Source organism: Hemitrygon akajei, chromosome 2, assembly GCF_048418815.1.
Source record: "Hemitrygon akajei chromosome 2, sHemAka1.3, whole genome shotgun sequence".
In the NCBI taxonomy this organism is placed as follows: Eukaryota; Metazoa; Chordata; class Chondrichthyes; order Myliobatiformes; family Dasyatidae; genus Hemitrygon; species Hemitrygon akajei.
This window is the reverse complement of record NC_133125.1, coordinates 22,329,980-22,343,022: the sequence shown is the minus strand read 5'-3', so window position 1 is coordinate 22,343,022 and position 13,043 is coordinate 22,329,980. Positions and strand designations below refer to the sequence as shown.

At 40.6% G+C, this 13,043-nt stretch overlaps 1 protein-coding gene across 2 annotated transcripts in view; it reads right to left on the bottom strand.

Annotated features, from left to right (window-relative positions):
• Window positions 1-13,043, bottom strand: part of camk4 (calcium/calmodulin-dependent protein kinase IV) — a 94,116-nt gene that overhangs the window by 37,551 nt on the left and 43,522 nt on the right. For both annotated transcript variants that reach the window (XM_073068266.1, XM_073068271.1), the window contains exon 6: window positions 381-471. In XM_073068266.1, coding sequence (XP_072924367.1) covers window positions 381-471 — 91 coding nt within the window. The remainder of the gene's footprint in view (window positions 1-380; window positions 472-13,043) is intronic.

Sequence of the window (13,043 nt, the reverse complement as noted above, 5' to 3'; positions counted from 1 at the left end):
TAGGGTCATAGAGCTCTAAAGAACAGAAACAGGCCCTTTGGCCTAACTGGTCTGTGCTAACCTGGTCTTCATAGTTCCATCTACCTGCACTGGACTATAGTCCTCCATATCCTTCTCATTAATGTACCTATGTAAAATTCTCTTAAATGTTACAATTAAACATGCATCTACTATTTCTGCTGGCTGCTCATTCCACACTCATACCACCCTCTGAGTGAAGATTCCACCCCCCCCAAAGATATCTCTTAAATATTTTACTTTTCCTTCTAAACCTATGATCTGTAGTTCTAGTCTCAACCAACCTGAGGGGAAAATGATTTCACACATTCACAATATTTATACCCCTTATATTTTATAAAGGCAGCATTTATATAACTCACCTATTTTTAATAATGCATCTGGAGCTGGAGACGCATAGAGGAGGTTTTCAGGTTTGAGATCACGATGAACAATTCCATTTTGATGCAGATACTAGACAAAAAGGAACAAAAATAAGAAATGAATACACTAATTAAAATATGAAGTCAGCTGCAATGAAAATATTTAATATTTCATCCACTGAATGTCATTAAGCAGAATAAATCATGTGCAATCCCTTCACTAGAGTATACAAGAATGATAAATAATGTGATTATCAGAATCAAAGTCAGGTTTATTATCACCAGCATGTGATGTGAAATTTGTTAACTTAGTAGCAGCAGCAGTTCAATCCAATACATAATATAGAAGAAAAAAATAAAGTAATATAATAAATAAGTAAATCTTATTCAGTATGCTTTATACAGTATACATATATTGAATAGATTTAAAAATGTGCAAAAAACAGAAATACTATATATTTTTTTAAAAATGAGGTAGTATCCAAGGGTTCAATGTCCATTTAGGAATCAGATGGCAGAGGGGAAGAAGCTGTTCCTGAATTGCTGAGTGTGTGCCTTCAGGCTTCTGTACCTCCTACTTGATGATAACAGTGAGAAAAGGGCATGACCTGTGTGCTGGAGGTCCTTAATAATGGACGCTGTGTTTCTGAGACACCGCTCCTTGAAGATGTCCTGGTGTGGTGAACTACATATACCTGTCTGGACACACCCCTCTGCTGACTGCTCCTGTGACTCCTCCCACAGACCCCTGTATAAAGGCGGTTGGAGGCACTGCTCCTCCCTCAGTCTCCAGGATGTTGTGTGGTGGTCTCTTGCAGCTAATAAAATTGATGCACCATCAATAACTCTCGGAGATGGGAGGCGAACGATAGGCTCAGTCACAGGAATCTCTTCCAGGTATGATTGGAAGCATGCAAGCCAGAGTTCAAAGGCAATGGCTGCCTGGGGAGATTGAGGATCAATGTCCAATCTGTCTGGTCGTAAAATGCTCTCCATGTTTTAAAATTGCAGCTAATAAAATTGATGCACCATCAATAACTCTTGGAGACGGGAGGCGAACGATAGGCTCAGTCACGGGAATACCTGGGTACTTTGTAGGCTAGTACCCAAGATGGAGCAGACTAAATTTACAACCCTCTGCAGCTTCTTTTGGTCCGTGCAGTAACACCCCCCTCCCCCATACCAGACAGTGATGCAGCTTGTCAGAATGCTCTTCATGGTACATCTATAGAAGTTTTTGAGTGTACTTGTTGACATACCAAATCTCCTCAAACTCCAAATGAAGTATAGTCACTGTCTTATCTTCTTAAAAGCAGCATCAATATGTTGGGACCAGGTTAGGTCCTCAGAGATCTTGACACCCAGGAACCGCTCACTCTCTCCACTTCTGATCCCTCAATGATGATTAGTATGTGTTCCTTCATCTTACACTTCTGGAAGTCCACAATCAGCTCTTTCGTCTTACTAACGTTGTGCCAGGTTGTTGCTGTGGCACCACTCCACTAGCTGGCATATCTCACTCCCGAATGCCCTCTTGTCACCACCTGAGATTCTACCAACAATGGTTATATCGTCAGCAACTTTAAAGAAGGTATTTGAGCTATGCCTAGCACACAGTCATGTGGATATAGAGAGTAGAGCAGTGGGCTAAGCACACAGCCCTGATATGCACCAAGTGTTGATTGTCAGCGGTGAGGAGATGTTATCACCAATCCACAAAGATTGTGTCTTCCAGTTAAAAACTCAAGGATCCAATTGCAGAGAGGGGTACAGAGGCTCAGGTTCTGCAACTTCTCAATCAGAATTGTGGGAATGATGGTACTAAATACTGAGCTATAGTCAATTAACAGCATCCTGACGTAGGTGTTTGTGTTGTCCAGGTGGTCTAAAGCCACGTGGAGACCCACTGAGATTACATCTGCTGTTGACTTATTGTGGCGATAGACAAATTGCAGTGGCAGGAGTTCAGTCTAATCATGACCAAGCTCTCAAAGCATTTCAGCACTGCAGCTCACGTTCCTTCTTAGGCACTAGTATAATTGTTGCCTTTTAAAAGCCAGTGGGAACTTCTGCCGGTAGCAGTGAGAGGTTAAAAATGTCCTCGAATACTCCCTGCAGTTGGTTGGCACAAGTTTTCAGAGCCTTACCAGGTACTCCATCGGGACCTTTCACCATGCGAGGGTTCACTCTTTTTAAAGACAGCCTATCACTGCAATACAATTTAATGAAATTGTATGATCATTTATATGTGATATTTAGCAACAAATACAAGATTAATATACTATAAATATTAACTTGAAGATTATGTTCTGACAAGATTCTTTACTTCATGGTTAATGCTAATTCAGGTACTTTTTGGAGTAGGGGGTAGTAGATGCAGGCATGGGAAAGAACACTGAAAAAACTTAGTTATGCACAATAGAACCTCTCCAAGAACAAGCAGAATATTTCTCAATGAAGACCTTTGCATCTCTCAAGTGACAGCTACAGTGAACCAATAACCTGAACACAATGGAGAAAATGCTCACTTAACAAACTTTAACACAGATGAATTGTTTTAGCAAGTTCATTAAATACACAAACATAATTGTTTTCATTTAAATGGAGAAAAGAATTTAATATCAGAACAAAGTATTTGTACTAATATAAATTTCTAGATTTGAGAGCCTGTGGGTGTGTGGTGTGGGTGTAATAACTTGCTTTTTCATTGGGCACAAATAAAACAAGTAAAAGCAACTCAGCAGCCAGTTCTGCCATTCATCTACAATATTTTCATTACTACATCTTGTCCAGTGATGAAGCTTTAATGTCTAATTAAAGCAAGCAATAATTTGCAAAACATATTTCCTCAGGTTATCTTGGACCTTAAAATAGTGTTCAAGCAGTTAATTACCAGGTGGAGTCTGTGATGAGGAAGCATGTTTATTTTATCATAATAAAAACACAAAGTACTGAAAAAAAGATCAGGCAACATCTGTGGAATGAGAAACAGTTAACATTTCAGGTTCAAGACCCTTCTTCTGAACTGCTATTCTGTTGTTTCCATTTGCAGCAGCAGTAGGTAGAGGCATGTGTTTGAGAATACTATTTAAATAATTCAACATATGATGAGTTGAATACTTTTACCACAAACCTGTAACGCTACTTCCTACTGCAAAGGGAAGATTGGTGGGCATGGCGCATAGAGGGAGGTACCTATAAATGTTAATATATCATTGACTTAACCTTCTGAATGACCATATTAGTTTTGGACTGTACTCAATAATCACTGTATACAGTGCTATAAAGGCATTTTTATGTTTAGAATGGAAAAACTCATAAGTCAGAAATTCAGTGGTTTTGCGAACCTTAAAATTGTTTTGTAGATGTCAAAATCTAGAGGCTAATTTGAAAATGTGCTTTAGTAGGAGATACCGAACTCCTCATTGACTTTGTAACATTTTCCCAATTATTCCATTAACTCTATAATTAAGTAAACATCAATTTTGATCTTTTCTGAATGACTATTATTTACACACTATACTCACCAACCTTTTCTGTCATGATTAGTGATGGCAATTTAAATAATCCTCAGAAATTTTATATAATAAGCACTTTAAAATTCCAGTTTTTATTGCTGAGTTATAGTGTACATTTTCTGTATTTTCTATTCTTCGCTGAATGCTCATTTTTGTCCACAGAAACAGCCAAGACACGGTTGTGTGTTGCACAGAATACTCAATAATTCCTGCTATCACCAATAGTGCATAAATGATATGCTCATTAGAAAATGAGTAACAACCTGTACCTCATGCCAGTATTGTGGCGAATTCTTGACTTCTTTGAAATATTCTACTTTAGTATCTATTTTTATCACCATCATCTCTCAAGTACAAAATTTGAGCTTTTGATCAGAGAATTGTTGAGTGTTTCTTGCCACAGATTCAATTACTACTCCTGTAATTATACATTGTTAGAATGACAGCTTTAGTAATATTTTAGTTTTTTAATGAAGCATAAGACCGTAAGATATAGGAGAAGTAGGCCATTCAGCCCATCAGCTGATCCAATTCTCCCAGTCATCCCCACTCTCCTGCCTTCTCCCTGTACCCTTTGATGCCCTAGCTAATCAAGAACCTACTTATCTCTGCCTTAAACGCACCTAATGACTTGGCCTCCACAGCCAGTAACTTCCACAGATTTACTGCCCTCTGACTAAAGTAATTTCTCCTCATCTCTATTCTAAATGGATGTCTTTCAATCCTGAAGTTGTGCCCTCTTGTCCTAGACTCCCCTACAATGGGAAATAACTTTGCCATATCTAATCTGTTCAGGTTTTTAAAAATTCAGAATCTTTCTCTGAGATCCTCCAAGTTCGGTCTCACGAGTGCCTTATAGAGCCTCAATATTACATCCCTGCTCTTATATTCTATACCGTCAGAAATGAATGCCAACATTGCATTCGCCTTCTTCACCAGTGACTCAACCTAGAGCTTGATCTTTAGGGTATCTTGCACAAGGACTCCCAAGTCCCTTTGCATCTCTGCATTTTGAATCCTCTCCCCATCTAAATAACAGTCTGCCCATTTATTTCTTCCACCAAAGTGCATGACCATACACTTTCCAACATTGTATTTCATTTGCCACTTCTTTGCCCATTCCCCTAAACTATCTAAGTCTCTCTGCAGGCCCTCTGTTTCCTCAACACTACCTGCTCCTCCACCTATCTTTGTATCATTGGCAAATTTAGCCAACACAGGAGGAGTAGCTTAGATTATAGGTGCCTAACGGCGACTCCTTTGATTGCATCTTCGGAAACAGCTCCATTTCCATCTTTAACACTTTTTCAGGTTTCTTTTGAAGACCCTGACCTGGAGTTACACATTGAGTACAGTTCTTTGTGGGAATGGGACCTGCTCTCAGGGTTTCACAACTGGCCATTATTCAGCATGCCCAGGGCTTGGCCTAAGAGCTTCGCTCACCTTCAGAGGACCAAGATTTCATGGCTCTGGAGACAGGTGGATGGAAGATCGGTGTGTCATGGGAGATGGAAGATCTAAGGCTGTGTCCAGACAGCCGAGATCTTTGGGCACAGAGCTCAGAAAAAGTGACACAATGGACTTTTAATATTGTAAATCAGCAAATTGCTTGTTATGTCTTCCCTCTGGCTGTGAAAACAGAGACACCTCTTTCTCCCTTATTAGGGGGAGGGAGGGGGGAGGAGAGAGAGAGGGAGGGAGGAGAGAGAGAGGGGGAGGGGAGAGAGAGAGGGGGAGGGGAGAGAGAGAGGGGGAGGGGAGAGAGAGAGGGGGAGGGGAGAGAGAGAGGGGGAGGGGAGAGAGAGAGGGGGAGGGGGAGAGAGAGAGGGGGAGGGGGAAGAGAGGGGACACACACACACACACACACACACACACACACACACTGTGGTATGTTGAATACCGGGTGAACAAGTAGTCTTTGGGGTAAGAGCAAGTTTGTGTCTTTGCTGTTGCTTTGCTCACACTTGAGTGCTCGGTGGCGGATGCAAATGCTTTTTTTTTGCCGGCGGGGGGAGGGGGGATTGTTGCTTGCTGCCACTTACGTGTGGGAGGGAGGGGTAGCTGGGTGGGACTTTGGGATTCTAACATTTAACTGTCATTCGTTCTTTGGGGGCACTCCTCTGTTTTCATGCATGGTTGTGAAGAAAAAGCATTTTGGGGTGTATATTGTATACATTTCTCTGATATTAAATGTACCTTTCAAACCTTTGAAGTACATTAATCCCATAATCCAAATCATTGACATACATCGTAAAGAGCAGTGTTCCCTACACTGACCTGTGGAATTCCACGGGTAACCGGCAGCCAACCAAAATAGGATCCCTTTATTCCCACTCTGTTTTCTGTTAATCAGCCAATGCTCCACCCATGCTAGTAATTCCCCTGTAATTCCATGGGCTCTTATCTTGCTAAGCAGCCTCATGTGTGGCACCTTGTCAAAGGCCTTCTGAAAATCCAAGTACACCACATCCACTGCATCTCCTTTGTTTACTCTGCTTGTAATTTCCTCAAAAAATTGCAGTAGATTAGTCAGGATTTTCCTTTCAGGAAACCATGCTGGCTTTGGCCTATCCTGTTATGTGCCTCCAGGTACTCTGTAACTTCATCCCTAGCAATTGATTCCAACAACTTCCCAACCACTGATATCAGGCTAACAGGTCTATAGTTTCCTTTCTACTGCCTCCCACCCTTCTTAAATAGCAGAGTAACACTTGCAATTTTCCAGTCATCCGGTACAATGCCAGAAACAATCGATTCTTGAAAGATCATTGTTAATGCCTCCGCAATCTCTCCACATCTACTTCCTTCAGAGCCCGAACAAAGGTGCATTCCATCAGGTCCAGGAGATTTATCACCCTCAGACCATTAAGCTTCCTGAGCACCTTCTCAACTGTAATTTTCACTACACATACTTCACTTCTCTGACACTCTTGAATGTCTGGTATACTGCAGATGTCTTGCACTGTGAAGACTGATGCAAAATATGCAATCAGTTCCTCTTTCATCTCTGTGTCTCTCATTACAATATCTCCAGTATCATTTTCTATTGGTCCTATACCTACCCTCAGCTCTCTTTTACCCTTTATATACTTAAAAAAGCTTTTAGTATCTTCTTTGATATTAGTCACCAGCTTCTTTTCATAATTCATCTTTTCCTTCCTAATGATCTTCTTAGTTTCCTTCCGTAAGTTTTTTAAAGCTTCCCAATCCTCCATCTTCCCACTAGCTTTGCCTTCCTTGTATGCCCTCTCTTTTGCTTTTACTTTGGCTCTGACTTCACTTGTCAGCCACGGTGGTGTCCTTCTTCCATTTGAAAATTTCTTCTTATTTGGAATATATCTGGCTTGCACTTCCCTCATTTTCACAGAAACTCTAGCCATTGCTGCTCTGCTGTCCTTACTGCAAATGTCCCTTTCCAGTCAACCTTGGCCAGTTCCCCTCTCATACCATTGTAATTTCCTTTATTCCACTGAAATACCAACCAATTGGAAATCAGTTTCTCCTTCTCAAATTTCAAAGTAAACTTAATCATATTGCGATCACTGTTCCCCAAGGGTTCCTTAACCTTAAGCTCTCTTATCACCCCTGGATCATTGCACAACACCCAATCCAGCACAACCAATCCCCTAGTGGGCTCAGCAACAAGCTGTTGTAAAAAGCCATTCTACAAATTCTCTTTCTTGAGGTCCAGTACTGGTCTGGTTTTCCTGATCCACTTTCATGTTAAAATCCCCAACGATTATCATGACATTACCCTTCTGACATGCCTTTTCTATCTCCTGCTGTAATTTGTAATCCACATCCTGGCTGCTGTTTGGAGGCCTGTATGCAACTGCCATTACAGTCCTTTTACCCTTGCCATTTCTTAAGACAACCCATAGAGACTCTACACCTTCCGATCCTATGTCATCCTTTTCTAATGATTTAATACTATTTCTTATACACAGGGCCACACCACCCCCTCTGCCTACTAACCTATCTTTCCAATACACTGTATATTCTTGGACATTCAACTCACAATGGCAGCCATCCATTAGCCAAGTTTCAGAGATGGCCACAACGTCATACTTGCCAATCTGTAGCTGAATTTCAAGATCGTCCATTTTATTCCTTATGCTGCTTGCATTCAAATATAACATCTTCAGTCCAGTATTTGTTTCTTTCTATTGTAAATCATCCCACTGGCTGTGATAATGCCTCATCTCCTGCCTGTCCTTCCTATCATCTCTGTTGCATGCTATGCTTGATTTATTTGCTTTCCCCCTTCCTCAGCCCTAACACTCCGGTTCCCATCCCCCTGCCAAATTAATTTAAACCCTCCCTAACAGCTCTATTAAACCTGCCTGCTAGGATATTGGACCCCTTTGGGTTCAGGTGTAACCCGTCCTTTTTGCACAGGTCATACCTCCACCAGAAGAGGCTCCAATGATCCAGGAACCCGAAGCCCTGCCCCCTACACCAGTCTCTCAGCCATGCATTAATATGCCTGATCATGCTATTCTTGTGTTCTTTAGCACATGGCACAGGCAGCAATCCTGAGATTACTACCCTGGAGGTCCTGCTTTTTAGCTTCCTACCCAACTCCCTGAATTCTCTCTTCAGGACCACCTCCCTTTTTCTACCTATGTCATTGGTACCAATGTGTACCAAGACTCACCCGCTCCCTTCAGAACTCTGCACCCGATCTGAGACATCCCGTACCCTGGCACCTGGGAGGCAATAAACAATGCGGGTATCTCTATCAGGTTGACAGAACCTCCTGTCTGTTCCCCTCACTGTGGAATCCCCTATGGCTACCGCATTCCTCATTTTCTTCTCTTCCTTCTGCACGACGGAACCAGGATCAGTGCCAGAGACCCATTCGCCGTGGTTGTCCCGTCAGGTATCTCCCCCTCAACTGCATCCAAAACAAGGTAACGATTACTGAGGGGGATGGCCACAGGGGTGCTCTCTATGCCCTGAACTCTTCCCTGACAGTCACAATTATTTTATGCATAATAATTCTAATATAAGATTAAAATTTTCAGAACACTTCTTGTCTTCCAAAGGATCCTGATCCATCCAAATTAAGTAGGACTACTATTTAAAATAAGCATGCAATTTTCTGATATACAGTGCCTATAAAAAGTATTTAGCCCCTTTGGAAGTTTTCATGTTTTATTGTCTTACAACATTGAATCACAGTGGATTTAATTTGGCTATTTTGACATTGATCAACAGAGAAGACTTTTCTATCAAAGTGAAAACAAATTTCTACAAATTGGGCTGAATTTATTATAATTATTAAACACAAAATAATTGATTGCATTATTACTCACCTCCTTCAAGTCAATATTTAGTAGATGCAGCTTTGGCAGCAATTACAGCCTTGAGTCTGTGTGGGTAGGTATCTATTAGCTTTGCAGATCTGGACACTAAAAACAGCTCAAGTTCTGTCAGATTGCATGGGGATTGTGAGTGAACAGCCCTTTTCAAATCTAGCCACAAATTGTCAATTGGATTAAGCCACTCCAGGACATAAACTTAGTTGTTTTAAGCCATTCCTTTGTAGCTTTGGCTTTATGCTTGGGGTCATTGTCTTGCTGGAAAACAAATCTTCTCCCAAGTCACAGTTCTCTTGAAGACTACATCAGTTTTCCTCCAGGATTTCCTTGTATTTTGCTGCATTCATTTTACCCTCTACCTTCACACACTTTCCAAGGAGTGCAGCAGTGAAGTATCCCCACAGTATGATGCAGCTGCCACCATGCTTCATGGTAAGGATGGTGCGTTTTTGATGATGTGTGTTGTCTGGCTTACGCCAAACAGTGTTTAGTTTGATGGCCAAAAAGCTCAATTTTGGTTTCATCCGACCATAGAAACTTCTTCCAGCTGACTTCAGGGTCTCCCACATGCCTCCTGGAAAACTCTAGCCAAGATTTCAAGTGATTTTTTTTTCCAACAATGGCTTTCTCTTTGCCACTCTCCATAAAGCTGTGACTGGTGAAACACCCGGGCAACAGCTGTTGTATGCGCAGTCTCTCCCATCTCAGCCATTGAAGCCTGTAACTCCTCCAGAGTTGTCATAAGTGTCTTGGTGGCCTCCCTTACTTGTCCCCTTCTTGCACGATCAGTTTTTGAGGATGGCCTGCTCAAGGCAGATTTATAGCAGTGCCATGTTCTTCCCATTTCTTGATGATTGACTTAACTGTACTCCAAGGGATATTCAGTGGCTTGGAAATTTTCTTGTATCCATCTCTTGACTTGTGCTTTTCAATTACCTTTTTGCAGAGTTGCTTGGAGTGTTCTTTTGCCTTCATGATATAGTTTTTGCCAGGATACTGACTCACTAGCACTTGAGCCTTCCAGATACAGGTGTATTTTTACTACAATCAGTTGAGACATCTTGACTGCACACGGTGATCTCTATTTAACTAAAACCAATTATGTGACTTCTAAAACCAATTGGCTGCACCACTGATGATTTGGTGTGTCATATTAAAGGGGGTGAATACTTTTGCAATCAATTATTTTGTATTTTATATTTGTAATTAACTAAGATCACTTTGTAGAGATCTGTTTTCACTTTGACATGAGTCTTTTTCTGTTGATCAGCATCAAAAAAGCCAAATTAAGTCCACCGTTATTCAATTTTGTAAAATAAGCAAACATGAAAACCTCCCGGGGGGGGGGGGGGGGGTGTGGTGAATACCTTTTATAGGCACTATATAACACATGCATGTACTGTATATCTGAAAGGCTAGCAAAATTTGTTCTTCATTGACAAAAAGTTAAACTTTACTACTGCTCCAGTATTAAATAAACACTTGCTGCTTTAACTTGAGTATTGCTTATTTTTAAATAGTTAAAAGAATTAACATGACTTCATGAGAATGAAATAGATTTCTAAAAAAAAGGTTTAATTTAATAGGTTTACAGCTTAATAACAGATGGCATCGGATTTACTAATTCCCAAATGATCACTGGCTCAGATAAGCTGACTAAAAAGATTTAGTAGAATTTTATTTAACAATAGAGTACAACCAAAACAATATGTTCAAAATATGGTTTTCATGACAGTAGGTGCAATTTTTCAATATCATAGTTGCAGTAGAGATTTAAAAACCTCAATGTTTTCAAAATGTTGAATAATGTCAGCATTGTCACGTAGTTATATTAGAAACAACAAATGGTGACACTATCATGCTTTACACTAGAATTACTCTACTGCTTAAGTATTATAACCTACTAAATTACCTAATATATTTAAGCATATACATACGTATTTTTCAAATTTAAGAATTTCTGCACATAAATTCTGTCTATTCTGCACATTATTTGTTGTCCATGTCATGTGTCACACCCACCATGTTTTTTCTCAGCTTTTTTTTAAGCTGAAACCTTTTGGCAAAGCCAACATAGAGTATAACAATCATAATGGTTGCTTATGTGTTTGTTTTATGAATACATCACAAGATAAGCAACCCACCTGCGTTATACTGCTACCGATCATTACATGGGGATTTTAATAGGTTTACAACTTAGTAACAGACAGCATCAGATTAACCATATAACAATTACAGCACGGAAACAAGCCATCTCGGCCCTTCTAGTCCGTGCCAAATGCTTACTCTCATCTAGTCCCACCTACCTGCACTCAGCCCATAACCCTCCATTCCTTTCCTGTCCATATACCTATCCAATTTTTTTTTAAATGACGAAATCGAACCTGCCTCTACCACTTCTACTGGAAGCTCGTTCCACACAGCTACCACTCTCTGAGTAAAGAAGTTCCCCCTCATGTTACCCCTAAACTTTTGCCCTCTAACTCTCAACTCATGTCCTCTTGTTTGAATCTCCCCTACTCTCAATGGAAAAAGCCTATCCGTCAACTCTATCTATCCCCCTCATAATTTTAAATACCTCTATCAAGTCCCCCCTCAACCTTCTATGCTCCAAAGAATAAAGACCTAACTTGTTCAACCTTTCTCTGTAACTTAGGTGCTGAAACCCAGGTAATATTCTAGTACATCTCCTCTGTACTCTCTCTATTTTGTTGACATCTTTCATATAATTTGGTGACCAGAACTGTACACAATGTTTACCAATTCACAATGGTTACTGGCTCAGATCAGCTGATGCCTGACTACCCTGGCATTAGATTTACACATAAACCATAGCTGATGATGCCTAATATTCCTGATTGTGGGGAGCTAGTAAAATACTTTTCAATAAAAGTAATTGAGAATTTGAGATCATGAGAACCTATACAGATTGAAGAGGAGGAGGTGCTTGCTATCTTGAGGCAAATCAGAGTAGGTAAATCCCCAGGACCTGACAGGGTATTCCCTTGGACCTTGAAGGAGACTAGTGTTGAAATTGCAGGGGCCTTGGCAGATATATTTAAAATGTCCATATCTACGTGTGAGGTGCCGGAGGATTGGAGGATAGTTCATGTTGTTCCGTTGTTTAAAAGAAGCTCTAAAAGTAATCCGGGAAATTATAGGCTGGTAAGTTTGACGTCAGTAGTAGGTAAATTATTGGAAGTAGTACTAAGAGATAGGATCTACAAGTATTTAGATAGACAGGGACTTATTAGGGAGAGTCAAAACGGCTTTGTGTGTGGTAGATCATGTTTAACAAATCTATTAGAGTCTTTCAAGGAGGTTACAAGGAAAGTGGATGAAGGGAAGGCAGTGAATGTTGTATACATGGACTTTAATAATGCCTTTGACAAGGTCCCGCATGGGAGGTTAGTTAGGAAGACTCAGTCACTAGGTATACATGGTGAGGTAGTAAATTGGATTAAACATTGGCTCAATGGGAGAAGCCAGAGAGTGGTAGTGGAGGATTGCTTCTCTGAGTGGAGGCCTGTGCCTAGTGGTGTGCCACAGGGATCAGTGCTGGGTCCATGGTTATTTGTCATCTATATCAATGATCTGGATGATAATGTGGTAAATTGGATCAGAAAATTTGCTGATGATACAAAGATTGGAGGTGTACTGGACAGTAAGGAAGGTTTCCAAACCTTGCAGAGGGATCCGGACCAGCTGGAAAAATGGGCTGAAAAATGGCAGATGTAGTTTAATACAGACAAGTGTGAGGTATTGCACTTTGGAAGGAAAAACCAAGGTAGAACATACAAGGTAAATGGTAGGGCACTGAG